This window comes from Pan paniscus, chromosome 8 (assembly GCF_029289425.2).
Source record: "Pan paniscus chromosome 8, NHGRI_mPanPan1-v2.0_pri, whole genome shotgun sequence".
Lineage (NCBI taxonomy): Eukaryota > Metazoa > Chordata > Mammalia > Primates > Hominidae > Pan > Pan paniscus.
The window spans coordinates 41,199,232-41,225,093 of NC_073257.2; the positions used below are offsets into that span (position 1 = coordinate 41,199,232).

Below are 25,862 nucleotides of genomic sequence, written 5' to 3' on the forward strand. Positions count from 1 at the left end.
AGCACCCTTCACCCTTAAGTCATACTGAAAATATAGCAGTGATAAAAAAAAAAATACTGCCACACATTTCCAAATGCCCCCTGGAGACTCAGCACTGCCTCTTGAAGAACTACTGCCTTGGGGAAATCTATTTTGCTAATATTACGGAGGCAGATGTCAAACAATAGTGACCTAAAATGTAAATACGAGAGTAAAGAACGAAACAAGTGAGGTACCACAAATAAGACTTAGCAGATGTTTGGCTGAAGTGAGCAGTTAAGAGTATAGGGTCAAGAAAGGGTTTTCTGGTGGTAGGATTTATTATGTTTAAAGATCAGTGGAAATAATCCAGATGAAAGAGAGTTTGAATATACAAAGGAAGGGATAATTGATAATATAAGGTGAACTGAAGCGGGGGTGGCAAGAAAGGACAGATAGAGAAAATGGCCTTAGATGAGAAGCTTACTTTCTGCTTTGAAACAGTAACCTGAAGCACTTAGGCAATGCTGTAGGATCCTAACTAGTTTCCCTGCTTCTTGCCTTGCAATATAGATATTTTCAACACAGTAGCCATGTCATTTTCTGCTCATAACTTTTCAATGGCTTCCCAATTAACTCAGAATAAAAGCCCATCTTCTTATAATGGCCTATAAGATCCTTCACAGTCTGTTCCTCCACCCACTTCTTTAACCTCACCTCATTTCCTAATATTTTCCCTCTCAGTCACTGCCCTTCAATCACAGAGCTTTCCTTATTATTTCTGAACACATTAGGCAGTCTTTCCTCAGGACCTTTGCTCTTGCTGTTCCCTTTGCCAGAAACATTCCTTTCCAGACACCTGTATAGCTTGCTACCTCATCACCTTCAAATCTTTGCTCAAACGCCATGTGCTCAATAACCACTCTACTTGAAAACATTACTCCTCCATCCAACACTTTACCTACTGTTCTCTGTAGCACTTATTACTTTCTAAATTACTATGTCATTTGATTTTGGTGATGATGAGGCTTAAGTGGAATCAGTATATTCTATTATTTTATAATCTTCAGCAGCATGCAACTGCTCAGAGGTGCTCAGAAAATGAATGGTTGGATTAATTCAGGTTGAAGTTTCGCCAGACACAGGTAAAGGGTTTAGGGTATGCTTCTCAATATTAGCTGAACTTTAGTATCTATTACTTCGAAGAACTTTAAAAAATGGCCAATCTTGAGTCAGTAAGTAATTCTCCCAAGATCTGTTGATTGCATTATTTACATCATCCCTGCCTAGTACCATATGTTGATATGGTGACGTCCTGGAGGTGTTTACTCTCCTTTCCTAGATAGTAATTTTTGTTGCAGTTTCTTATTTTTCCTCATAATTGAATGAAAGCTTCATATCACAAATCTGAGATCCCAAAGCATCTCCTTTTAGTTATGTATTATTCTTAAAATACAAACTCCATAAGAGCAAAACCCAAGTGACTTTGCTTAACACTATGTTCCTAAGACTTGATACGCAGAACTTCAATACTATTTTTTAAAAATGAATAACCACCAGTAGTGAAACATGTATGTGCCAGGTACTGCTAAATTATTTACAGAATTTCAATTACTTTTCACAAACAGTACTATACCCTATTAAGCGAAGTTTAGAGACAAAGCAGGATAATCCCCAAGACTAGTAATTTGCCCAAGGTGATGTTGGTAGTCAGTAATGTAGCCTGAGCTCTACGCAATGTCATACTGATTCTAAAACCCATGCTTTTAATCACTATACTAGGCTGAGTTTGTGAGGAAGGCAAGGACAGAGAAAAAAGAGATAGAAATGAAGTATGTGAAAATTTTAGGGAATATATCCTTATTTAATGATGTTTTAGAAATTGCAGCAAAGCTTTTTAAAGTCCCTTTTGGCCAGGCGTGGTGGTTCACGCCTGTAATCCCAGCACTTTGGGAGGCTGAGGTGGCAGCTCACGAGGTCAAGAGATCGAGACCATTCTGGCCAACACGGTGAAACCCCATCTACTAAAAACACAAAAATTAGCTGGGTGTGGTGGCACGCGCCCACAGTCCCAGCTACTTGGGAGGCTGAGGCAGGAGAATCGCTTGAACCCGGGAGGCGGAGGTTGCAGGGAGCTGAGATCACGCCACTGCACTCCAGCCTGGCTATAGAGTCAGACTCTGTCTCAAAAAAAAAAAAAAAAAAAATTCCCTTTCACAACTAGAGGCTTGAGGATTTCACTTTTTGGTTCTTCCTTCAGTTCTTCCTTCAAAAGAATCACATTAAAATCTTGGGCAACCTATATATAACCTATGAGTTGATAGTTTTTCCCCTCTATTGGTTGGTATGTGTTCGGTCTACAGGTTGAAATATGGGTCTTTTACTCATTTGCAAACTTGATATTTCTCATTAGATAGCAGTGTAAATAATCTGGTTTAAGATTTGCTATACATGCAAATTCATGTACATTTTTTAATATCTATTACAATATTTTGCCTGTATTAGGAATAATCTAGCTTTATCCTCCATCTTATTTGTGAGAACAGGACTGGATTTGTAATTCTTTTATTCTTTCACAAAGCAAACAGAAATAGAACCTAAGCTTTTTCCTCTTGAGAATTCAATTTTGCTATTTTTATCGTATACGTTTCTGCAGGCAAATATCCTTTAATTCAACAAATATTTATGGTATGTCACATGAAGCATTCATTCTAGTGGGAAACAACCAATAAACAAAATATATGGCAAATGGTTTAGGAAAAATAGATCAGGGTTAAGGGAGCAACATGGTGGTAGGGTGCCATCATGTAGAGTTCTCAATTAAACAAGACAAGACTTAAGCAGAGACCTGAAGAAGTGAGGGTGTGAGCCAAGCAAGTACTAAGGGGGAAAAGGATTCCAGGCAAAGGGACAGCAGTGCAAAGGTCCTGAGGCAGAGGCATGCTTGGTATACTGGAGAAAACAGGGAGGGAGGGTAGAATGGTGGGAAAAGAATGAGAAAGCAGGGCTGAGCGTGGTGGCTCACGCCTGTAATCCCAGCACTTTGGGAGGCTGAGGTGGGTGGATCACAAGGTCAAGAGATGGAGACCATCCTGGCCAACATGGTGAAATCCCGTCTCTACTAAAAATACAAAAATTAGCTGGGTGTGGTGGCACGTGCCTGTAGTCCCAGCTACTCAGGAGGCTGAGGCAGGAGCATTGCTTGAACCTGGGAGGCAGAGGTTGCAGTGAGCCAAGATCATCCCACTGCACTCCAGCCTGACGACAGTGAGAATCAGTCTCAAACAAAAACAAAAACAAAAAAAGAGCAAATAAAGAAGTCAGTGGGTAAGAAGCCAGAAGTAACAGGCAGTTTACATATGGCCTAGTGGATCATGGCTATAACTTTGGCTTTTATTCAAGATTGGAATATTATCTGACTTTTTAAGGGATTACTGCACTGTATGAGACAGCAAACAATCTGGAAGCAGGCACAGAAGGGCAAGATCAGTTAGAAAGCCTTTGCCACGGTCCAGGTTTAATGATGGTGGCTTGGACCAGAGTGAACTTGCTGGAGGTGGGTTACAGAGATCAGATTGTGGATACATTTTGAAGGTAATGCTGGCAAAATTTGTTGATGGAGTCAATGTGAGATATAAAACAATCAAAGATGACTCCAAAGTTTTTAGCCTCCACTAGAAGAATGGAGTTGTCATTTCAAGAGATTGGGAAGATCTCAGCAGGACTTGTTTGGGGTGGGGGGAGATTAAGAGTTTCGTTTTGAATACATTAAGTTTGTGATGCCTGTTAGAAACTCAAGCAGTGCTATACAGTAGGCAGTTAAGTGTGAGTCTTGTGTTCAGATGAAAGGTGTGGACTGGAAATTCCAATGTGGGTTTCATCCAGCCAGAGATCTGAATGAGATTTCCTAGGGAGAGAGAACAGAGGAGTGCGGGTTGTAAGATTTGAATCTCATGCCACTCCAGCATTTAGAGGCTGGAAAAGGAGGAGAAACCAGTAAGGAGTCTAAGGAACAGCCATTTGGGAAGGAAGAGAAGCAAGAAAGAAAATGAAATCCTGGTAGGCAAGATAAGGAACTTTAAGGAGAAGAAAGTTATCAGCTGTGTCAAATGCTGCTGACAAGTGAAGACTGAGAAATAAAAATCAGACTTGAAAACATGGACGCTACAGATGATCTTGAACAGGTCCAGGATTGTGGGAATGAAGTCTGTGGGTTCAAGAGAGAAGTAAAGATAAAGTATTTCTGTAAAGGAGAGCAGATCAGACTTTTGATAATGTGGTTTTATTTAGAGACAGTGTCTCACTGTCACCCAGACTGGAGTGCAGTGACAAGATCTTGGCTCACCACAACCTCTGCCTCCCAGGCCCAAGCGATTCTCCTGCCTCAGTCTCCCGAATAACTGGGATTACAGGCGCACACCACCACGCCTGGCTAACTTTTATATTTTTAGTACAGATGGGGTTTCAATATGTTGGCCAGGCTAGTCTCAAACTCCAGACCTCAAAATGATCAACCTGACTTGGCCTCCCAAGGTGCTGGGATTACAGGCATGATCCACTGCATCCGGCCTATTTATTTTTTGAGACAGGGTCTCCCTCTGTCGTCCAGGCTGGAGTGCACTGGTGTGATCATGACTCACTGCAGTCTCGAAGTCCTGGACTAAAGTGATTGTTCAGCTTCAGCCTCTGGGAGTAGCTAGGAATACAGGCATGCATCACCATGCCTGCTACTTTTGAGCAAATGGTTTTATACCAATTTCAGCAGACATCTAGTTATCAAACAAATTAGTAGTAATTTTGCTGCCAGTTTTCAAATAGTTTCTATGAAATGTTATTTGTTATACTCCTCTGATGTTTGTCTTCAATGGATTCACTACAAATATGTCAGAAATTACATGTTAAGATGCTACCGAATTTTTTTGTTTTCATAATTTCAGTCACTGGCAATTTTCTTTTTAGTTACTGGTAGTTTAAGAGAGCATTAAATAGGTTTTTTATTGGTCTGCACATCTCCACAAACAGCAATAAGCTTTACATCTGGCAGATGGATGTGACAAATAAGATTATGTAATTAAAAATTTTTTTCCAACCAGTTGTGATTTCAGAGCCTTTCTCCCTACATCATTCCATCTCTTCATTCTATTAGGTCTAGCAATAATGTAACTTCTTGGATACCAAGTAAATCAGTTACTTTTTATTTTTTGGAGGCGGTTGTTTCTTCTGACTTGTTTACTATTTGCCTCTTCTGTGTTAATCACCTAATTATGTTTACCACAATTCTTTTCATTAAACTATGTTGCCTTACAAATAGTGCAAAAAAAAAAAAAAAAAAAAGTCAACCAATCACCCGAATACCACCACTCTCAACTAACGGTTGTTTGGTATACTTCACGTTTCTTCTCTCAATGTACCTGCAGCAGTACATAAAATCAAATTTGTAGCAATTTCACTTAACACACCTGAGACCTTTATTCACATCCAGAACTTTCACATGAATTTTCTTTCACCAATGGACTTCAGCGAGGAAGAAACAGAGAAGGGAAAAGTGAGAGATAAAGAGAGGGTGGGCAGGGCACCGCTGGGTATGGAAAACGTTAGAAAGGAGTGAAAAGCCGAGTGCAGTGGCTCACGCCTGTAATCCCAGCACTTTAGGAGGCCGAGGCGGGAGGATCGCTTCAGGCCAGGGGTTCGAGACCAGCCTGGGTAACACAGCGAGACCCTATCTCCGGAAAAACTTTTTAAAAAAAATTAGCCGGGTGTGGTGGTGCATGCCTGTGGTGCCAGCTACTCAGAGGGCTGAGGTGGGTCGACTCGTGAGCCCCGGAGGTCGAGGCTGCAGTGAGCCGTGACCGCGTCACTGCACTCAGACTGAACGACAGCGCGAGACCTGTCTAAAAAAAAAAAATAACAAGGGGTAGGGTGGGGCAGTGAGATGGTTCAGCGTTGTTCCCAAGGAACTCATCTCCCTAAATTTCCAGTCTCAAGCGCCGCTTTCATTCCCTGCGCCGAGCGGCGCTCCCCGCTCCGTGCAGGCATCTCCGCTGAGGGCCGCCCTGACGCACGGCCTTCTGCCTTGGACACAGAACCCCTCAGCCCTTCCTATTAGCCGTTTCTGGCCGGGAATGCACGCGCTCCTTCCCGCCTCGGGGCGCAGGGTGAGACTTACGTCTAAAGGGCGCCCGGCGAGCTCGCAGCAGCCCCTGCCCCGCGGAGGGCCGGTGGCGCGCGGCGTCCGGTGAGGGGCAGCGGCCCGGGCTCGGTTCTGGCTTCCAGCAGCGGCCCGAGGGCGCCAGAGCACGCTCCCCGCTCCCCAGAACGCAGCTTCCGCGGCTGCGGCCCAGGCAGCTCTTCGGGAAGCGTCCGCCCGTGGTCTCGCCAGGGGGTTTCCGACCTCCCCGCCCGACAGCGCAGGGGCGGGGGCCGCGGCCGGAGAGCTCGCCCGAGAGCACCCCCTCCCGCGGCGCCTCTGGGCGCACGCGCAGCCGCTGCAGCCTCCCTTATTTAGTCCGCGATGGCTTCCCTCGCGCCCCACCGTCCTCTTCCGGAAGGCGGCTCCCTCCCTGCGCAGCCCGGAGCCCCTGGGATCAGCCTCGAGCAGGCGCCCGAGCGAGACTATCCCTAAACGGGAACGGCGGTGGCCGACTCGCGAGAGAGGAAAAGAAGGAAAGGGCAGACTGGTCGCGAAGAGGAGATCCAGGCCTCAGAGGAGGAGAAAGGCCGGAGCCAGCCGAGGTTTGCCGAGGGCGGTGTTCCGGACCCGCGCGGTGCGGGGAGGAAGGCCGAGGGTGGGAGAGGAGGGGCCCGGCGGAAACTGCCGAGGTTTCCCGAAGGCGGCAGCGTCCGAGTTGCCCGGATGTAGTTGGTGGAGCGGCAGCGGCGGCACCAGCGGCGGCGGCGGCGGGAGGAGGAGGAGGAGGAGGAGAAGGACCAGGCGGCGGCAGCAGCGGCGGCGGCGGGGGGAGGAGGGGAGGAGGCGGCGGAGCAGGAGGAGGAGAAGGCGGAGGAGGCAGTCGCTCTCCGCGGGGCTGAGCCGGACGCGTCGTCTTGCCCCCCTCCCCCCGGTTCGCGGTGCCGCCGTGTAGTTGGCGCCGCTGCCCCGGCTGAGAGTGAGCGTGGTGTCGACGGAGGGAGATGGCCCGGGAGCGCCGGCGCCAGTAACTGGGAGCTGCTGAGAGTCGCCGAGGGCGCGCCGGACCCAGGTGCCGGGGCTGCCCGCCGCCCGCCGCCGCCGCCGCCTGCGCGCCCGCCCGCCTTTCGCGGCCGCTCTCCCCCCTCCCCGACACACACTCACAGGCCGGGCATTGATGGTAATGTATGCGAGGAAACAGCAGAGACTCAGTGATGGGTAAATTGTCTTTTCGTTTCGGGCCGGGCGGCGGCGGGGGGCGGCGGCGGGGGGCGGCGGCGGGGGGGCTGTTCCTCCTTATCTGGAGCTGGCCGGGCCGCCATTTTTGTTGTTAACCCTGATCCGGATCGGGTTGGGGAGGAGGAGCGGCCGCGCGGGCGGGCGGGCGGGAACGCAGTGTGGCGGGGAGCGGGGGCCCGGCTTCGCGGCATTTCGCCCTCTCCGGCCCTTCCGGAGGCTCCCGGTTTGTGCCGTGTGCGTGCGGGGTTCGGCGCTGGGGCGCTCGGTAGGTCTCTCGCGGGGAGGGGCGGCGGGGGCCCCGTTTTCTTCCTCCCCGGCCCCCCACCCCCGCCGTGTCTTATGTCGCTGCCTTCTCTTCCTGTTTTTCAGCTGTCACGACCGGAGGGGGGACTCGCAGCCTTACCAGGTACCAGCCGAGGCCGGGGTGGAGGGATTGGAAGGGGCCGGAGGGGGAAGGGAGGGACTGCTACTCGAGCGCAGGCCTCAGAAGTCGATACAGGCCCTTCGGTGCAACACATCTGAAACTAGCACCGCGGATCCCCTTAAAATTCCAGGTTTGGTTCCTTCAGCGCTCTCCAGCAAGGTTTAGTGACTTATTTTGACAGGTGACTGGAGGGAGTTCGCTGATTTAGGAAAAAAGAATCATTTGCAGCCAGAAAGACCTGACTCGATTATTTGATTATTTGCGAGTGAAAGAATCGATGGGATGAGATGATAGGTGACTTCCGAGGCTTATTTATTTATTTATTGTGTTGGGGGAACTGAAAAGTTAATGTAAAGGTATTAAAATTAAGTGAAGAACTTGGGTAAATAGCTAAATGACTTACAACTTTTAAGTCGGTTATAAAGTACTACCCTTTCCCCTTTTAATATTTTTGGTATACTTAATTGCCTTACAAGTAAAAGATATGTGTGCTTTTGTTTCTGTAAGAATTGAGGACTTTGGGTACTTGGATAATCATTCTGATGTAGGTGGTTCTAGGTAGGTGGGTTCCTTTTTGTTACTGCAGTCGTTGCGTGTAAAGTTCTAAGGATTGTGACGAAAGTGGCCCCAATTTTCAGGAGGGAAACCTCATAATGATTGTTAACCATCAGATGACTGCAGAAAACACTTTCTACATCTTAAAGGACTAGAGAGCAGGTTTTTAACCTGATGGTTGTGTTATACAGCTGAATTTGAAAACACTGTCCTCTGATATGTAAAACATTGGATATGTCAAAAATTAAACTTTACTGAATCTGTCCTCCAAAGCATAGCTGATTACACATTGCAACAGATTAGTACATCATGGTTGTCTTAAGATATGTGTTAGAATAAAGCTAAACCATTATTTTGAGCGCATTATGCTTAGTTAGAAATAGTACTTATATTAGTTTATTTTGGTTAGTATTTTTATACCTTAAAATTGTTTCCCACATCTGGGAGAGTAAGGAAGTTAGATCTGAAATGCTTTATTTGAATCAAAGAATTGGAGAAACTGGTGTGTGGGGTTTTTTTTTTTTTTTGGTAGGTTTGCAAAAATATGCATGTGCTTATTTATACATGTGTTCGTGTATATCAGCTGTAGAGCAGAAATTGATTATAGTAGTACTGAATTTCTAGTTTTCTTTTGACTATCAAAAAATGATTCTAAATATTCTCAGCCAAATTTTTTTATTTTTTGCAGAATCAGTGTGCAAGGTGGTTTATTTATAAGATAATGGAGTGGTTTTTTTGTGTGTTTAGTATGATTTGTTATCAGGAGTCTTATTGTAACGCTTAAGCATTAGGTTTTTTGTCTGAGAAACTTTAAAGAGTAAAGCAGAATTGAAAGTGGAAATTTTAATTTTGTAAGTTCATAAAATTTAATGATAATACACCAAAGTTTATGTTTAAATTAGGGAGTTTAAGGTTTCAATTCTTTCTCTCTTTTTTTGGGGGGGTGATGTTTTACAGGCACTTAAGTATTCATCGAAGAGTCACCCCAGTAGCGGTGATCACAGACATGAAAAGATGCGAGACGCCGCAGATCCTTCACCACCAAATAAAATGTTGCGGAGATCTGATAGTCCTGAAAACAAATACAGTGACAGCACAGGTCACAGTAAGGCCAAAAATGTGCATACTCACAGAGTTAGAGAGAGGGATGGTGGTGAGTATCTTTCTTGTTGAAACTTTGACATAATTTTTAACAATAGGTCTATATAAAAGGCGGCAGTAGTATTTCTAGCTTGAAGAAGTTACTGTTCAGTTATGTCATTACAATATTTTAATCCTATCATTTTTTTTTTTTTTTTTTTTTTTTACTCTGAACAAGTTACTGTAGAAACAAGATGCTGATGTGAGCATCTAAAAAGTGGACTCTTAAGGCCAGGCGCGGTGGCTCACGCCTGTAATCTCAGCACTTGGGAGGCTGAGGCGGGCAGATCACTTGAGGTCAGGAGTTCAAGACCAGCCTGGCCAGCAGGTGAAAACCCGTCTCTACTAAAAATACAAAAGTTAGTTGGGCATGGTGGTGGTGGCAGGCGCCTGTAGTGCCAGCTCTTCAGGAAGCTGAGGTAGGAGAATCACTTGAACCTGGTTGGTGGAGGTTGCAGTTAGCCTGAGATGGTGCCGCTGCACTCCAGCCTGGGCGATAGAATTAGACTCCATTAAAAAAAAAAAGTGGACTTTAGTGTTTAATAATAAGGGAATGCATTTATGAATATAGTTTAAAACATGCTTTCTTAAGGATGGGAAAAATGCAGGACTTTTTTCCAAGAAAGGAACTTTGACCTTTTAAAGATTTCAGTTTGAGATCCTTATTGTTGCTTCAGTTTGTTACTTTTTAAGGTGTTCAAATCTGTTTTCTAATTACAATGATAAACTATGAATTTAAAAACTCAGTATGTTTTTTCAGGATAGTTCCCAGATTTAAAAAATTATTTGTGACTTAGAAAATACATTCTTGCTTTTTGTTGTAAACATTTTCAGTATTTTCCAGTTTTGGTGATGTGATTTTTATACCTGGTTCATTGAAATATTCTTTTTAAAAGTTAGTCTGATTTCTTTTGCACAGTCCTGTACCTTCAATTGTAAGTTTGCCTCAAGCTCTTTGTGGTAGGAGTCTGAGAATAAGTAAACAAAACCAATTCTCAGTAACTATTTTCAGACTTAATTTGCCCGAATTACATTTCATGTCAAAAGCATGCATTAAGGAACAAAGCAATTTCGGTAAAGACACTTATATTCTCTCCTACATGTTGCTTAAGTAGATAACATATCTTAAGCAGATTTACAATATTAAAAGCTTCCAAGGAAACTCAGTAAAGTACCATGTGACTTTTTGCCCCTATTGGCAGCTAGTTCTTCAATACTTGGCTTACTTTAAAAAAAATACCTTGCATCTTGCCCCTTTTGTCCGCCTAGGATAGAAATCAGCTTTATTCAGTGTGATCATACACTGAGAAACATTGGCTTCCTCTACATAATTACTGGTTTGAGAAAATACAGTCAGAAGATTGCACTGGGATTGAATAATTTGGATGAGAAGAAAGTAGTTCTCTATTGAATGTAGTTATAGCTTAGTGCTATTTATGCAGATAAACCACATTTTTGTAACAGTAGTAGCAGGTGTATTTGATTATTAAAGTGTTACAAGTTATTGGGTTGCAAAATTAAGCTTTTAGAGTTACCAGTTTTGTGGGTAAGTTTTCCATAGTATTATATAAAGCCTCAGATGGTACTCTCTATCAACCACTCTTCTATAGTGGATTTCATTTCTAATGTTAGCTCTTGGAGAGCAGGTACTGGTTGTACTATACTGTATTTATTTAGAAAAATTTGGTGATTGTAACAAAATAGGATATGGCACCTCATCTTCTTACAAATAGGCTCTTATTTTAGTGACTATGATCCAGTTTATCCCCAAATGCAAGAAGTCAGTTTTTCAGTTATAAATGCTTTCAATCATTTCCAGCAAACCTTGCTCAGCCAATTCTTTTACAGGTGAAGTAATCCCAAGAACATTCTGTTGCTTATTCATTCAACAAACCTGGGGCATCTACTATGTGCCAACATTTGTGTGATACTCCTGGGAGTCAACATGTGATCCTGGCCTTGAAGCTATTCTTAAATGCTTTGACTCTTGAGAGCTAGTGGTGTTTTAGCCACTTACTTTTTCTGTACCCATTTTTTCTTCACTTTGATTTTTCATTTTTCTACCTGTATGAACTCCAGGTACTTGTTAGCTTTTCGTTTTTAAAAATTTGCATCTTTCCTGATGTTTCTTTAGCTTCATTTGCAAGAAACTTGATGTTTTTCTGATCTAATCACTTGCTAAGTTAGGCCCCACTTTCCAATTTTCTTTGTAGCTGCTTGTCGTCTTCTGGAGTCTTCCAGCTAATACTGTAATTCCATTCCTGTCTCTACCATCTCTAACATACCTGGCTGCCATATTCCTTTATATTATATGGAAATAATAATATGAGGTATATCTCCATTCTGGAATTGAGAGTACATCTTTGATATTAATTCTCTCTTCAAGAAACGTAAAATGGTGATTTTTCCTCATTTTATAGTGAGATATTTAGTCATTATAATTTGTTTTCTGGTGTTTATTTTTTATTGCTAATGATGTGTTTGGCACTAAGATGTTAAAAGTGTATATGTATGATTTTTATTGCAGGCATTATAAACTCCTTTGGATTTTTATCCAAAAATGAATTCAGGCCGGTTCGGTGGCTCACGCCTTAAGTCTCAGCACTTTGGGAGGCCGAGGCAGGCAGATCACCTGAGGTCAGGAGTTTGAGACCAGCCTGGCCAACGTGGTGAAACCCTGTCTCTACTACAAATACAAAAGTTAGCTGGTCGCAGTGGCGAGTGCCTGTAATCCCAACTACTAGGGAGGCTGAGGCAGGAGAATCACTTGAACCCAGGAGGTGGAGGTTGCAGTGAGCTGAGATTGCGCCATTGCACTCCAGCCTGGGAGACGGATTGAGACCCTGTCTCAAAAAAAAAAAAAAAAGAATTCAGCCAGGCACAGCTGCTCATCTCTGTAATGCTGGTTGCTTGGGAGGTTGAGATGGGAAGGTCCTTTGAAGCCAGGAGTTTGAGACTAGCCTTGGCAACATAGCAAGACCCTGTGTCTACTAAAAAAAAAAAAATTTTTTTTTTGATTAGCTGGGTGTGGTGGGATGATTGCTTGAGCCCAGGAGTTTGAGGTTAACAGTGAGCTGTGGTTGTGCCACCACACTCTAGCCTGGGTTGATAGAGTGAGACCCGTCTGTTTTAAAAAAAAAGAAAAAAGAATTAATGTATATAAATTCAAGACCATTATCAAAAATCAAATGCAAGTGAGTTGGATTATCTAAGCTCTAAGCATGTAAAAAACTTAAGATTACAGCAGGTTACTTACTATATGCATTGAACTACTGAATTCAAATTTCTCAGTTTTTCATTTTAAGATTTAATGATTTTCTTTACTAATAATAACCTATATGCTATGATTTGTAACTTGCATTTTACAAAGCAAGTTAAATGTGGAACTTGTGCGTTTGTTTACCTTAGGATTAGGCTTTACTGGCATCACAGCATTTTTCAGTAATTACTAGATTTCTTAGCATCTTGGATTTCATCGAAAAATGCTCGTTGAGAAGTAATGTATGAAAGGACTTGCAGATACAATATAAAAAGTGAGAAATCAGGGATTGTGAGGGTTTTTACTCCCAAAAACCTTGCTAGTTAAAATAAGACTTGCTGTAACATAGCGTGTATAGTTTAGAGTTAGAGATTTTATCCATTAGGATTTATTAAAGGAAATAATGTCTATTGTAAATTTAAGAGTATAATTAAAAGATTTTTTTTGTGAAATGAGTTATTTTTATATAGTCTGTGATCTGTCTGAAAACATACAATCTTGTTTAAAGTAACCAAAAGCAAAAACCTTAAGGTACAATCGTTAGGGTTTTTTTTTTTTGGAGACAGAGTCGCCCAGGCTGGAGTGCAGTGGTGTGATCCTGGCTCGCTGTAACCTCTGCCTCCTGAGTTCAAGCAATCCTTCTGCCTTAATGTCCCAAGTAGCTGGGATTACAAACATACGCCATCATGTCCGGCTAATTTTTGTATTTTTAGTAGAAATAGGGTTTCACCAAGTTGGCCAGGCTGGTCTCAATCTCCTGATCTCAAGTGATCCACCTGCCTCGGCCTCCGAAAGTGCTAGGATTACAGGCGTGAGTCACCGCGCCTGGCCCATAGTGAAGTTTTTATTTTGTCATTTAGCTATATCTTTGGAAAAATTTGGAAATGTATTTTCATCTCCCTAACTTTCAAATAAAAGTTACTATTAACATTTTGAAGGAATTAGTAGGGATTATTTGGTGATAATTTGTCTTTTTTAAATATAATTTAGTAACGTTTGAGTCTTTCACATTGAATAATAGACTGGCAGTTGAGCAACATGGTCTTACCGTTGTTTAGATGACTTTGAAATATGCTTTGAGTTAGTAATGTTACAAATTACTAACATTAGAAATGTTGTATAGAAAGTAAGTATACAAATTAACAGTCGCTTTTGATACTCATGTTAACATTGGAAGACAACAGATAGTATCCTTATTTCCAGTTTTACAAATGAGGGAAAATTTAATAAAATTGAACAGAGAGCAACAGCTGAGTCTAGAAACTAGTTCTCTAACTTCGGTAACTTGTATGCTGTCAGAGATTAAACACTTGGGTATTGAAAGCTTATTTGGTGGTGGTTACTATGGCATGAATTAGTTTGAAGGCATTTTTGCTTTTATCCTGCTAATATCTTCACCCTTCTTCCCTCAGTGGTTACAACTTGCCAAATTATAGTACCTTGATAAAATGTATTTGTGTAGTTCTAGGCCCAGTTATCACATCAGTGTTTTATTTTCAAAAATAAGTTTTGACATGGAAGCATGACACAGATTTCACTAGGAAAAGTCCATTTTCTCTTAATCTCTCATATTTAAAGACTTGTTTACGAAGTGGAAATATTGCATAGAATATAATACACTAACGTTTGGATTTTAACAATACGTTTGACTGATGTTAAGTATTTTTTGTCTAGTAAAAATAGTGACACATGACCTTTTTTCATTGATTTATGCTTTGTGATAATACTATGCAGAAATGTTTGCATTGAATTTCCATTGGTCAATTTAGAAAACACAGGAAACATACTCTGTTTCAAGAGAAGTGGAATAAGATTGAAGGAGTAGCAGTCTTAATGTTTCAACTCTTCATTTTTTTTTTTTAATTTTAGGAAACAGTGTCTGTGATGTAAGCATCTGTGCATGTAAATTGTTAAATTTGAACACTAGTACCAAGTCATTTGTCTTACGCTTCTCATCATCACATTTTAACTTTTTATATTTTTAGAGAGATGGTTATTGTGTATTGTTTATGATTTAATGGTATTTCTATTTTACAATCAGAGTATTTTGGAATGAGTTCACTTAGATCCTTAGATCCTTAAGACAGTCTTAATTGAACTGTTTTCTAGTTGTGCAAGAAGTATTTAAAATTTTTGGTGTAACATACTTGGGGTTTTGGTCTGTAATTCACAGAAAATTTATATATTCTAATTTGTGTCTATTAAGCATCTGTTACCTTATTCTGTTGTGCAGAATTGTTTGGGGGGTAGTGCATCATTTTGTTATGATGCTGGAAAGAGTGAAGATGGAAATAAGCTGGGCATTTGGGATGCTATACCAGGCACTAGATATAACTCATTGTCAATTTGATAATTACAAAACCAATTTTTGTGGGGTTGTGTGTGTTTTTGTTTTTTTTGTTTTTTTAAAGACAGTCTCACTCTGTACCTAGGCTGGAGTGCAGTGGCACGATCTCGATCTCACCTCACTGCAACCTCCACCCCCTGGCAAAATCAGTTATTTGGGGCTTGCAAATATATTCTATGAACAGTCCTTTTCAGGATTTGTATGATGCTTTATAATTTTCAAAGGGTTTCTATATTCTCATCTGACTACACAGTAGCTCTTTGAAATAGGCTGATCAGTATTATTCCTGTTGTACTGATGAAATTATAAAGTATTTAGCCTACTGTTGTTGAAACTGGAAAGGAAGTCTCTTCACATAAAATTTTATCTCTGCCTTCAAATTATACTCCAAGTATAACTAATTCTCACTACTTTATCATTTTAGTTCTGGCTACCACCTTTTCTTAGCTTGAATTCTGCAAGAGCCCCCTAGTGTTCCCGAGTCCATTTTGCTTTGTATGATTGTTTCCCCACACAGTAGCCAGAATGATCCAGTTAAAATGCCAGTCACCTCACATCTCTCTCAAGCTCACGGCCCTCCAGTGACTCCCTGTTTCTTAGCAAGGCTTATAATAGATCCTGTGTAATCTGGTGTCTGGGTATTTTTTCAGCTTCTTCTACTGTCTTCCCCTTGTTTGTGCTACTCTCTCCATACTGGCCCTGCAGGCAGAAGTTTGTTCCTGTCTCAGGGGCTCTGCACATTATGTGCCTTTATGTTTCTCCTACTGTGCTCACTCACTTCAGTAATGTGTCTGCTTAAGTGTCACCCTCTCACAGGGCCTTCTCTGCCCTTGCTGAACACTCTGAAACAGTCATTCTCATCATTGTCTTTCCTTGCCCCTGCATGTTCCTTCCTTGTATGAAGGTGACCTATTATGCTTTACTTATAGTCATTCTGCTATAACATGACATGGGCATTTCTGAAAGTCACGGTGCTGTGCAAAATTGCACCAGACCAATTTATGGGGAAAATGGAGTTAGGAGCACAGTAACCAAAAACATTGTCAGTGACACATTTTAAAAAGATAGGAACCTAATAAAAATTGTAACTTAGTTTTACACGTATAAAATGGTTAAAGAATACTTTAACACCGCAATAAATGGCACTTTACCTTGACCAAGACCTGACTTCTTGTGAAAGTGGCCACTCATTGGAAGGGTTGCAGTTCATGAATTACTGTAAAGTGATGGATGGAAGATACCTGATATGAGACAAAAACTTGTAACGTCAAATGTGGATGGACCTGACTCATAATTCATGATGAACTGAGATAGCTATTAGATGTTTGAGCTGTGTCTATCTGCCTTGTAAATTCCTGTGCAGCTTGATGTAGCTAGTGTTTCTCACAGGTGAAAATACACATAAGTGGGAAATTTGCTGGTTTCTGATATATCAGTAGCCTTCAAACAAATTTGTGTATTTGGAAACAAATGTTATAGCAGAACTGACTGTATTTTAGTTTTTGTTTGCTTGCCTTTTGTGGAATATAAGCTCCACCAGAAGAGGAAGTGAGAGTTTTAATGTTTTTATCCACCTTGTATTCCTGTTATCTTGAATAGTGCCTGAAACTTTATAGCATATAACTAAATGGATAGATAAAGAAAATTTGGATTGTTATAATTTAAGGGGAATGAAATTACAGTATTTTGGATTAGCATTCCTCAAACTTGAATGTGTATACTAAACACCTGGAGATACTATAGTCAGTAATTCTGGAGTGGGTCCCAAAGATCTGCCTTTTAAAAAGATCTCGGGTGATACCTACGCTTCACTAGAGTAGAGTAACAAGGTTCTGTAGCAGCACCGTCCAGTGGAAATATGTTGGCCACAAATGCAAACCATATGTGTACTTTTCTAGTAGCTTTGCTTTAAAAGTAAAAATGATTCAATTTTAGTATATTTTATTTGACCTAATATATCAAAAATATTTCAACTTGTAATTGATACCTTAAAAACTATTAATGATATACTTTACATTCCCTTTTTGGTACAAGATCTTTGAAACCTAGTGTCTATTTAACATTTACAGCACATTTCAGTTTGGACAAGCCACATTTCATGTGTTTAATTGCCACATGTGAATGATGGTTATTGAATTGGACAATGCGGTTCTGAGGAATGTGATCGCCCTGTTGGCCTGTCTGGCTTTTACATATATTTTTATTTCTCTAAGGAAAGTATTTTGTATGCTTGACTTCTGAAATGCCGTATTTATGCAAAGCAAGATTGGAGTTAATGGGTCCTTGAGCTATATAGTGCTTCTTGTACTAAAATTTTGTTAGTACACGCTCATTGTAGAAAAATTAGGAAATGCAGAGAAAAGGGGAAAAACAAAGTCGCCTTGTATCTTCTCATTTAAGAGTTAATCACTAGTTTTCATAGAAAACATTCTCATGCCATAAAATAATTAGTATTCTGTAATCTTTCCAGAATTGGTTTCCTTTGTTTTGTTTGTTGTTGTTGTTGTTGTTGTACTTGTTGTTTGAGGCAGGGTCTTACTCTGTCATCCCAGGCTGGAGTGCAGTGGTGCAATCTTTGCTCACAGCAAGCTTGCCTCCGCAGGTCAAGTGATTTTCCCGCCACCCGAATAGCTGGGATTACAGGTGTGCACTGCCACACCCAGCTAATTTTTGTATTTTTAGTAGAGACAGGGTTTTGTCATGTTGGCCAGGCTGGTCTTGAACTCTTGGCCTCATGTGATCCATTCGCCTCAGCCTCGCAAAGTGCTGGGTTTATAGGCATGAGTCACTGAGCCCACTTCTTTCCAGATTTTTTGTAAAATTGTTTCGCATTGTGTTCCCTTTATTCGCTTGTATTAATATTTGCGTAGTGGATTAAACAAATACTTGGTGTTGACTGTCAGTCTTAGAGGACTGACTAGAAGTAGTTTTCATTTGGGGCTCAGGGAATACTGATACCTACTTTATATTTCTAGCTAATTAGGAAAGTCATTTTTCAGTTAGTTTGGCGTTTTGGTTCAGGCACTCGCTAGCTAGATGACCTAACATGCTACTTAATTTCTGAGTGTTTGTGTCCATCCCTGTAGGATTGTTGCGGGGTTAAATGAAATTGTGTATATTTGTAAAGCATTTACCTCAGTGCCCAGACTGTGACAGAGTAGATTATTAGCTTGCTGTTATTCCTGTGATTAAATTTAGCGTCAGATTAGCAACCTATAGCTACTTCTAAAGCTGCTGCTGCTTCCTTTGTTTAGAGTTAGGAAGAAACATGCTGGACAGTTTGCCAAATGAGAGTTACATGATGTGGCTTGTGGGAGCATTCTAACTTGGAACTTGCCCATTTCCAGGACTTTGTGGTTCAGAGATTTTTGGGGATAGATGTAAGGGTTAAAAAAACAGAAAACGGCCAGGCGCGGTGGCTCACGCCTGTAATGCCAGCCCTTTGGGAGGCCAAGGCGGGCAGATCACCTGAGCTCAGGAGTTTTGAGACCAGCCTGGGCAACATAGTAAAACCCTGTCTCTACTAAAAATACAAAAATTAGCTGGGGCGTGGTGGTGCATACCTGTAATCCCAGCTACTCCAGAGGCTGAGGCAGGAGAATCGCTTAAATCCAGGATTGCACCACTGCACTCCAGCCTGGGTGACAGAGTGAGACTCTGTCTCAAAAAAAAAAAAAAAAAAATGGTAGTGCAAGTTTAGAGTAATGGTTCCCAAATTAGGCTGCTTATTAGGCTCCCCTGAGAAGCTTTTAAAGTTACAGCTTCCTTGACTCCCTCCCCATTACCCAGAATCAAAGCAATAGTTGATGGAGCCTAGAAAACTGAATTTTTAGGCCGGGCGCAGTGGGTCATGCATGTAATCCCAGCATTTTGGGAGGCCGAGGAGGGCGGATCACCTAAGTTCGGGAGAGACCAGCCTGACCAACGTGGAGAAACCCCATCTCTACTAAAAATACAAAATTAGGCATGGTGCATGCCTGTAATCCCAGCTACTTGGGAGGCTGAGGCAGGAGAATTGCTTGAACCCGTGAGGCAGAGGTTGTGGTGAGCTGAGATCACGCCATTACATTCCACCCTGGGCAACAAGAGCGAAACTCCGTCTAAAAGAAGAAAAAGAAAAGAAAACTGAATTTTAAAATAAACACTGGGTTAATTTAAGTATTTATAAACTGCAGATTTAGGGAGAGTACACAGAAGGGAAGAGGAACTCTGAAGTGGACATTAAGGAATGTGAGTTTTATCATTAACAGTCTGATTATTAGAGTGGTTATTTGGCAAATTGTGTAATGTGATCTTGTTTCAAAGAATTCTCTATCATCTAGATTCACAGATAGGATTTGTAAGTAATTGCTATTAAATAGCTAACTTAATATCCTGTGCAAGGGCATCTAATGCCCAGCAGTAGAGAAGTTTCTAATTGGACAGGCCAGTGAGATACATTGGGTAGTATCTGGAGCCACTGGTGTTACTTTAGATAGTACGTACTTAGGTACTACATTTCCACCATAACACCTCGTCTCTAGCATTAAGCTGTCCTGAGACACTTCAGTGGTAAATTTCATTTAGCTTTTATCTCAGTTGGAAAAATAGCCTTTCTCCAAGTTAGTAGAGTATACTTAGGCTGATCTTAGGTGTTAACAAAAGATTTCCTAAAGTTTATTCTTAGGAGTATTTGCATTTTAAAGGAAATTTAGAATGTGTGTGGTTGATATGTTTAGATAGTGTTAGTCTTTCTGTGTAGGCTTTAATTACTTCTGACTTTGTAAGACAGTGCCAAAAGAGCGTGACCTACTATTGGCGTCTTCCTAAAGGTTCTGACCTGTTCTGTATTCATAGAACTAATCTTTTCTGGTAGCTAAAAAAGTAATGCTAGTGAATTAATGTTACATTGGAGTACTTTGGTTACGATGAAGAGAGGATCATGATGAAATATTTCTGCATTTAATAATTTGTTCTAACTTCATAGAATTGTGTGCCTGTTGATTGTGAAAAGATTCATTGTAATGGAAGAAAGCTGGAGAAGTTGGGGTACAGAATGACAAGCTGCTAGAAGTACTGTTCTCTGCTGCCTTCAGCCTTTTCTGTGGTTATTGGGGCTGGTTTCTGTTCTGCTGCCTGCTGGCTCCTTGTCAGTCTTCTAAGCATTCATATTTAATATGCACAGATACCTGAATCGCAGTTATGATACTTTGATTTTTTTTTAAAGAATAATGAGTTAAGTCCCAAAATAGTACTTTCTAAAACTAAAATAATTTTATATTTTTGTGTAATTATGAGAGTTCCTTTTTTATATAGCTGTTAAATAAATGCCAGTGTTAATTATTTTGGAAAAACAGAATGAACTCTCCCCTTTGAGTTTGACCAATGTTATTTATTTAAACATGTAAATTTTGTGAACTTTGCTGCTTTGTTCATATTGCATAGGTTTTGATGGAAAGTTGAAGAGTTATCTCGTTTTTTATTCAACCCTAAATGTAATTTCAGTTTTGATTTGTCTTTTTTTTTTTTAAACCCAAATCTATTAAGAAGGGTATTTTAAAAATCTAAATGAATCAGTTTTGTAAATCACTGTTAGGCTTTCTTTTTGTTTCTAATTTTCTTGGCTTTTTGGAATTAGGATTTTTATTATCTCTGGATACTTTGTCGATAATTTTGGGATATTTGAAAATAATGTATTTCCTGTTGGGTACAAAGATCTCTGTCAGTAGATAAGCTTTTAAATTATTTAATGAATAATTATGTAGTATGTCTTTTGTATCTTTATTTGATTTAGCATTTTCTGAAAGATGGGATTATTTTATAGCATAGTTCATTTCATTTCTCATTTTTAAAAGCACTTTTTGCTTTGTGTGTTACATATGTTTGCTTAAAGATTTCGGACTTTTGGCCAGGTGCGGTGGCTCACCCCTGTAATCCCAGCGCTTTGGGAGGTCAAGGTGGGTGGATCACCTGAGGTCAGGAGTTAGAGACCAGCCTGGCCAACATGGTGAAACCCCGTCTCTACTAAAAATACAAAAATTAGCTGGGCGTGGTGGCGTGTGCCTGTAATCCCAGCTACCTGGGAGGCTGAGGCAGGAGAATCACTTGAGCCCGGGAGGCAGAAGATGCAGTGAGCCTGGGTCATGCCACTGCACTCCAGCCTGGGCAACAAGAGTGAGACTCCATCTCCAAAAAAAAAAAAAGACTTACAACTTTTTTTGTGAATTGTAATCTAAGACTTTGCACATTGGGAAATGTCTTCATTTTGTTTTCATGTCTGAATAAATTATCTTTTGGCTATATTAAAAAATCATTTATCCTTTAATTTTTTTTTCCCTGAAGATATTTCTAAAAATCAAACCTGGTTCTTTTTCATGGATAGATACCCATTGGGATGTATGACTCCTAATTTACTCTCCTACCCAGCTTGAAAGTTTAGAGTTTTTCCTTCTTTATCCTTGGATCTAAAACTTCACAAATCTCACTTTGTAAGTGTAGGCCTTTTTTCGTTACTTCTAATTAGTGCATTTTATTTTTTTAATTACATTTTAATTTTCTTTCTCTTTTTCTTTTTTTTTTTTCTTTGAGAGAGAGTTTCGCTCTTGTTGCTGAACCTGGAGTGTAGTGGCGCAATCTTGGCTCACTGCAATCTCCGCCTCCCGGGTTCAAGGGATTCTCCTGCCTCAGCCTCCCGAGTAGCTGGGATTACAGGTGCGTGCCACCATGCCTGGCTAATTTTTTTTATTTTTAGTAGAAACAGGGTTTTACCATGTTAGCCAGGCTGGTCTTGAACTCCTTACCTCAGGTGATCCACCTGCCTCTGCCTCCCAAAGTGCTGGGATTTACAGGAGTGAGCCACCACGCCCGGCCAACATTTTAATTTTCTAAAGACCCTGGACGATACCCTGAATGCTTAGTGCCTTTTTGTCTAAACCCTATCCGTTAGAGAGTCATCTTCCACACTCTTTTTTTCTTCTCTTTTACTTGTTTCTAACTTTTCTCCTTTTAGAACTCTTGTTAGATGTTTTTTGGTTCTATTCTATTTCTGTTTTGCCTGGTAAATAGTAAGTACAGTAGTTAGATAATTTTTAAGTGTACACTCCACTCTGGGGAGAATCTCTTGGCATCTTCTTTCAACCCCCGATAATTAAAGCTGTGTTCATTTCATCCACCTATTCCAAGTTTTATTTTGGGTGCTGTGCTTTTTTCATAGCTTTTTGTGATTTTATAACTGATTTACTAGAAATACTCTTGAGAATTTGGGTTTTTTTTTGTTTTTTTCATGTTAAATATATTTTTTTCTGGTTGAGTTTGGTGCATCATACCCATGTTACTGGGTTCCTCAGATGCTTGCTGTTCATAGTTGTCTATTCATGTTTGGGAATACGAGACTAGGTCAACTCTATCAAATAGAATATATGGTTGAAAATGTTTGCTGTCTGAGCTGTCCAGTGTGGTAGCCACCAGCTACATGTATATTGAGCATTTGAAATGTGGCTAGTGCAGCTAAGAAACTCAATTTTTGTAGTTTTTTTTTGGTTTTGTTTTGTTTTTGAGGCAGAGTCTTGTCCTGTCACCCAGGCTGGAGTGCACTGGTATGGTCATGGCTCACTGTAGCCTCAAAAAAACTCCTGGGCTCAAGTGATCCTCTTGCCACAACCTCCCAAGTAGTTGAGCCTGCAGGCACATGCTGCCACTTCTGGCTAATTTTTGCATTTTTTATAGAGACAGAGTTTTACCGTGTTACCCAGGCTGGTCTTGAACTCCTGGCTTTAAGTAATCCTCCTGCTTCAGCCTCCCAAAGTGCTGGGATAATGGGTGTGAGCCACCACATCCAGACAACTTTTTGATTTTTTGTGGTGTTGGCTTTCCTTTCTGTGCTGCTGTTTTAATCTCATGCTTGAGCCGTGACTCAAAAGTTACTTTTTCTGAGGTGTTCTGTCTTTGCTGCTTTCTCAGTTTTCATACCCTACCTGGGTATAGCTGTGGGTATCTCATGCTTCTTTTAATCCTTTGATTTTCAGGCCTACATATCTCTTCGCTTATTGGACAGCCACCACCTAATGTTCTATAGATAATCTTCCTAAATCTTTTTCTAATTTGGCTATTCCCTGTCCTGATTAATGTCTGGGAAGTTGTCCCTGATTCTTTTTTCCTGTGTTTATGGGCAACTTCCAGAACTCATTGCCCTGTTTTAAAATATTGCAATATCTTGTTTACAGACCTGTTGTCTCATTCTTTACCCACAGCTGAGTAAAAATTAACTACAAATTTAAACATACTCCTTTCATTAACCCTGAAAGCCTGAATTTTATAGGTCTTAATTATGTTGTATTGATGACAGTTGTCCAAAAATGAGTTTTTCTCTCCGCTTCCACATATACTTATCAGATACATTTTCTTATCTAATGTACATAAGAGGCCACTGAAATGAACTGTTACGTCCATGCCTGAAAGTTAGCATCTCAGACTAGGTTTCTGGCTTGTATAAATATAACTTGAAGTTTAAAGAGTTTTAAGTTTTGGCCAGGCGCAGTGGCTCACACCTGTACTCCCAGCAGTTTGAGGTCCCGAGGCGGGTGGATCACGAGGTCAGAAGTTCAAGACCAGCCAGGCCAAACATGGTTGAAACCCTATCTCTACTAAAAATACAAAAAGTTAGCTGGGTATGGTGGCCAGCACCTGTAATACCAGCTACTCGGGAGGCTGATGAGGCAGGAGAATCGCTTGAACTTGGGAGATGGAGGTCGCAGTGAGCGGAGATCACACCACTGCACTCCAGCGTGGGTGATAGTGCAAGACTCAGTCTCAAAAAAAAAAAAAAAAAGTTTCAGTTTTATGAGCCACCATTACCCAAAGTTCACATTACTCTTTTCTCAGCCACTCTCTGCCTTCTCTATAATCTAGTCATGTAAAAGCACTTACCCAGTCCTAGGCATCTTTTTTTTTTTTTATGCTGTTGTCCCATTGTATGTGTTTTCATAGCCAAAATTGTCCTCTCTCCACTCCTACCTCACCATTTTTTTTTTCCTTTGCCAAACCTCTTACTCCTTCAAGGTCCCACTTTATTTTATGAAGCCTTCCTTGAGCCTATCTTTATTATAGCTCTTTTGTAGAGATTTGTAATTATTTACATATGTTGTTTGCCTGCTACACTGTGAGCTCCTAATAGGCAGCGATTTGTATGTGTGTGTGGAGGGGGGTCTGGTGTATATATATGTGCTCAGTAAATGTTAAATGTCTTATATGTCATTTGACATATTCAGGAACAGGTGAGTGGCAGTAACCTTCAGAGAATTGATGTCCCTCAAACTTTTAAGTGCATTTAAGAGTAAAATCATAAGAATTTACTACTAGAGAGTTCCTATAGTGTTTGAATTGAAGTTGCTCTTGTATTATTTGTGGAGGAAGCAAATAGTCTATTCAGGCTTTCAGGAAAATGTGTGAACTGTAAGCATGTAAACTTTAAAAAAAATTGTGTACATAATTGATGTGCTAATTCCAAACCATTATCAATCTCTTAAGTAGCCCCGCTGGTTAGACTAGTGTCCGTTGCATTAGTATAATCCTATAGAAAGCTGTATGTGATTTGAATACTGAAGTGACATTTTAAATTTTGCAGTTCAGGCTCTTCACTAATTTTATTGTTCCTTTCCCAAATCATTGTTTCTCAAACCCTCTTAAATTCATATCTCACTAGCTAAGGAGATTTTTATGGTTTTCCTTTCTGTAGTAAATTAGGTAGAATAATAGGGGATATATTTTGGGGTGGTGTTAGTGGTGGTCTGTTTTCCAGATATCCTGTATCTGAATATTCAGTAAACTTTTTGAAGCTACTTACACATCCGTAAAACTTCTCAGATTTAGTGTTCTATTTCCTGCATCCTTGAGAATGGCTAATTGTTTTGAACTGGTGATTCATTATGTTGTGATTTTATTCCTAAACTGACTATAATGATGTAAAGTGACTTTTCATCACTTTGTATCAGGGAAAAAAAAGAATGCAGCTATTACATGGGCATACTTTAGCTCTTGAGCTTGTGCATTTTGACAGTAAAACTATGACTTTTACAAGTAAACCGATTGAAAGCATATAAGCTATTATAATTGAGCAGTGGCTCAGTTGTAAAAAGTCTTCTTGGGGTTGAATTCACATCTTGTGGAAAAGCCAGGGGCCACATAGCAGATCAGTCTTGGTTTCTCTTCAATCCCATCTTATTTTTTATCTGAAACAATATAAACCAGCTTGCCTTTTATCTTATTTACTGTTATTTTCACTGAATTGTTTTTAATGGTTAAACCCATCCCCAATAATTAATTAGCTTAAGATATTGGAGTGAATGCTGTAGGATCTGAAATTGTTTTTCAGAAACAGTTAATGTTTTGAGAATTGATGTCATTTTAGACTTAAATGCTTTTATGTTTCCTGTCTACTTTGTGTGTGTGTGTGTGTGTGTGTGTGTGTGTGTGTGTGTGTGTTTCTTTTTTTTTTTTCCCTGAGATGGAGTCTCGCTCTGTTGCCCAGGCTGGAGTGCAGTGGCACGATCTCGGCTCACTGCAACCTTTGCCTCCTGAGTTCAAATGATTCTCCTGCCTCTCAGCCTCCCAAGGAGCTGGGATTCCAGGCATGCGCCACGACGCCCGACTAATATTTGTATTTTTAGTAGAGACAGGGTTTCGCTGGTCTCAAACTCCTGACCTCAGGTGATCCACCTGCCTTGGCCTCCCAAAGTGCTGGGATTTTAGGCGTGAGCCACCACCACGCCCAGCCCTTGTATGTGTATTGTAATAATGTTTACTTTTTAAAAATCAATACATTATTTGTTACTTTTCA

At 40.7% G+C, this 25,862-nt stretch overlaps 2 protein-coding genes across 14 annotated transcripts in view; one reads left to right on the forward strand and one right to left on the reverse strand.

The window, feature by feature from the left end:
* Positions 1-5,478: 5,478 nt before the first annotated feature.
* LOC100987124 (putative uncharacterized protein encoded by MAPKAPK5-AS1) lies at positions 5,479-7,260 on the reverse strand. Its single transcript, XM_063607201.1, has 3 exons — positions 7,250-7,260; positions 6,125-6,632; positions 5,479-5,849 (listed from the first exon to the last, which is right to left on the reverse strand). The coding sequence occupies exons 1-3, from the start codon at positions 7,258-7,260 to the stop codon at positions 5,697-5,699; spliced, it is 672 nt and encodes a 223-aa protein (XP_063463271.1). The 3' UTR covers positions 5,479-5,696.
* The window catches only part of WAC (WW domain containing adaptor with coiled-coil), a 91,721-nt gene continuing 72,468 nt past the window's right edge, over positions 6,610-25,862 (forward strand). For 2 of the 13 annotated variants that reach the window (XM_008974905.3, XM_063607658.1), the window contains exons 1-3: positions 6,792-7,303; positions 7,694-7,730; positions 9,261-9,456. In XM_008974905.3, the coding sequence (XP_008973153.2) occupies positions 7,263-7,303; positions 7,694-7,730; positions 9,261-9,456 (274 nt within the window). In that variant the 5' untranslated portion in view covers positions 6,792-7,262. Of the gene's footprint in view, positions 6,691-6,791; positions 7,304-7,428; positions 7,590-7,693; positions 7,731-9,241; positions 9,457-25,862 lie in introns of those variants that run through there. The other 11 variants (XM_055092558.2, XM_063607657.1, XM_003821437.4 and 8 more) reach the window with 11 other exon arrangements.

What these genes read in the sequence shown, in the direction of transcription:
- LOC100987124 (XM_063607201.1), bottom strand. An exon ending in TCGCCGGGCGCCCTTTAGAC is followed by an intron (nt 5,850 to 6,124) that starts GTAAGTCTCACC and finishes TTTTTTTTTTAG; the next exon opens with ACAGGTCTCGCGCTGTCGTT.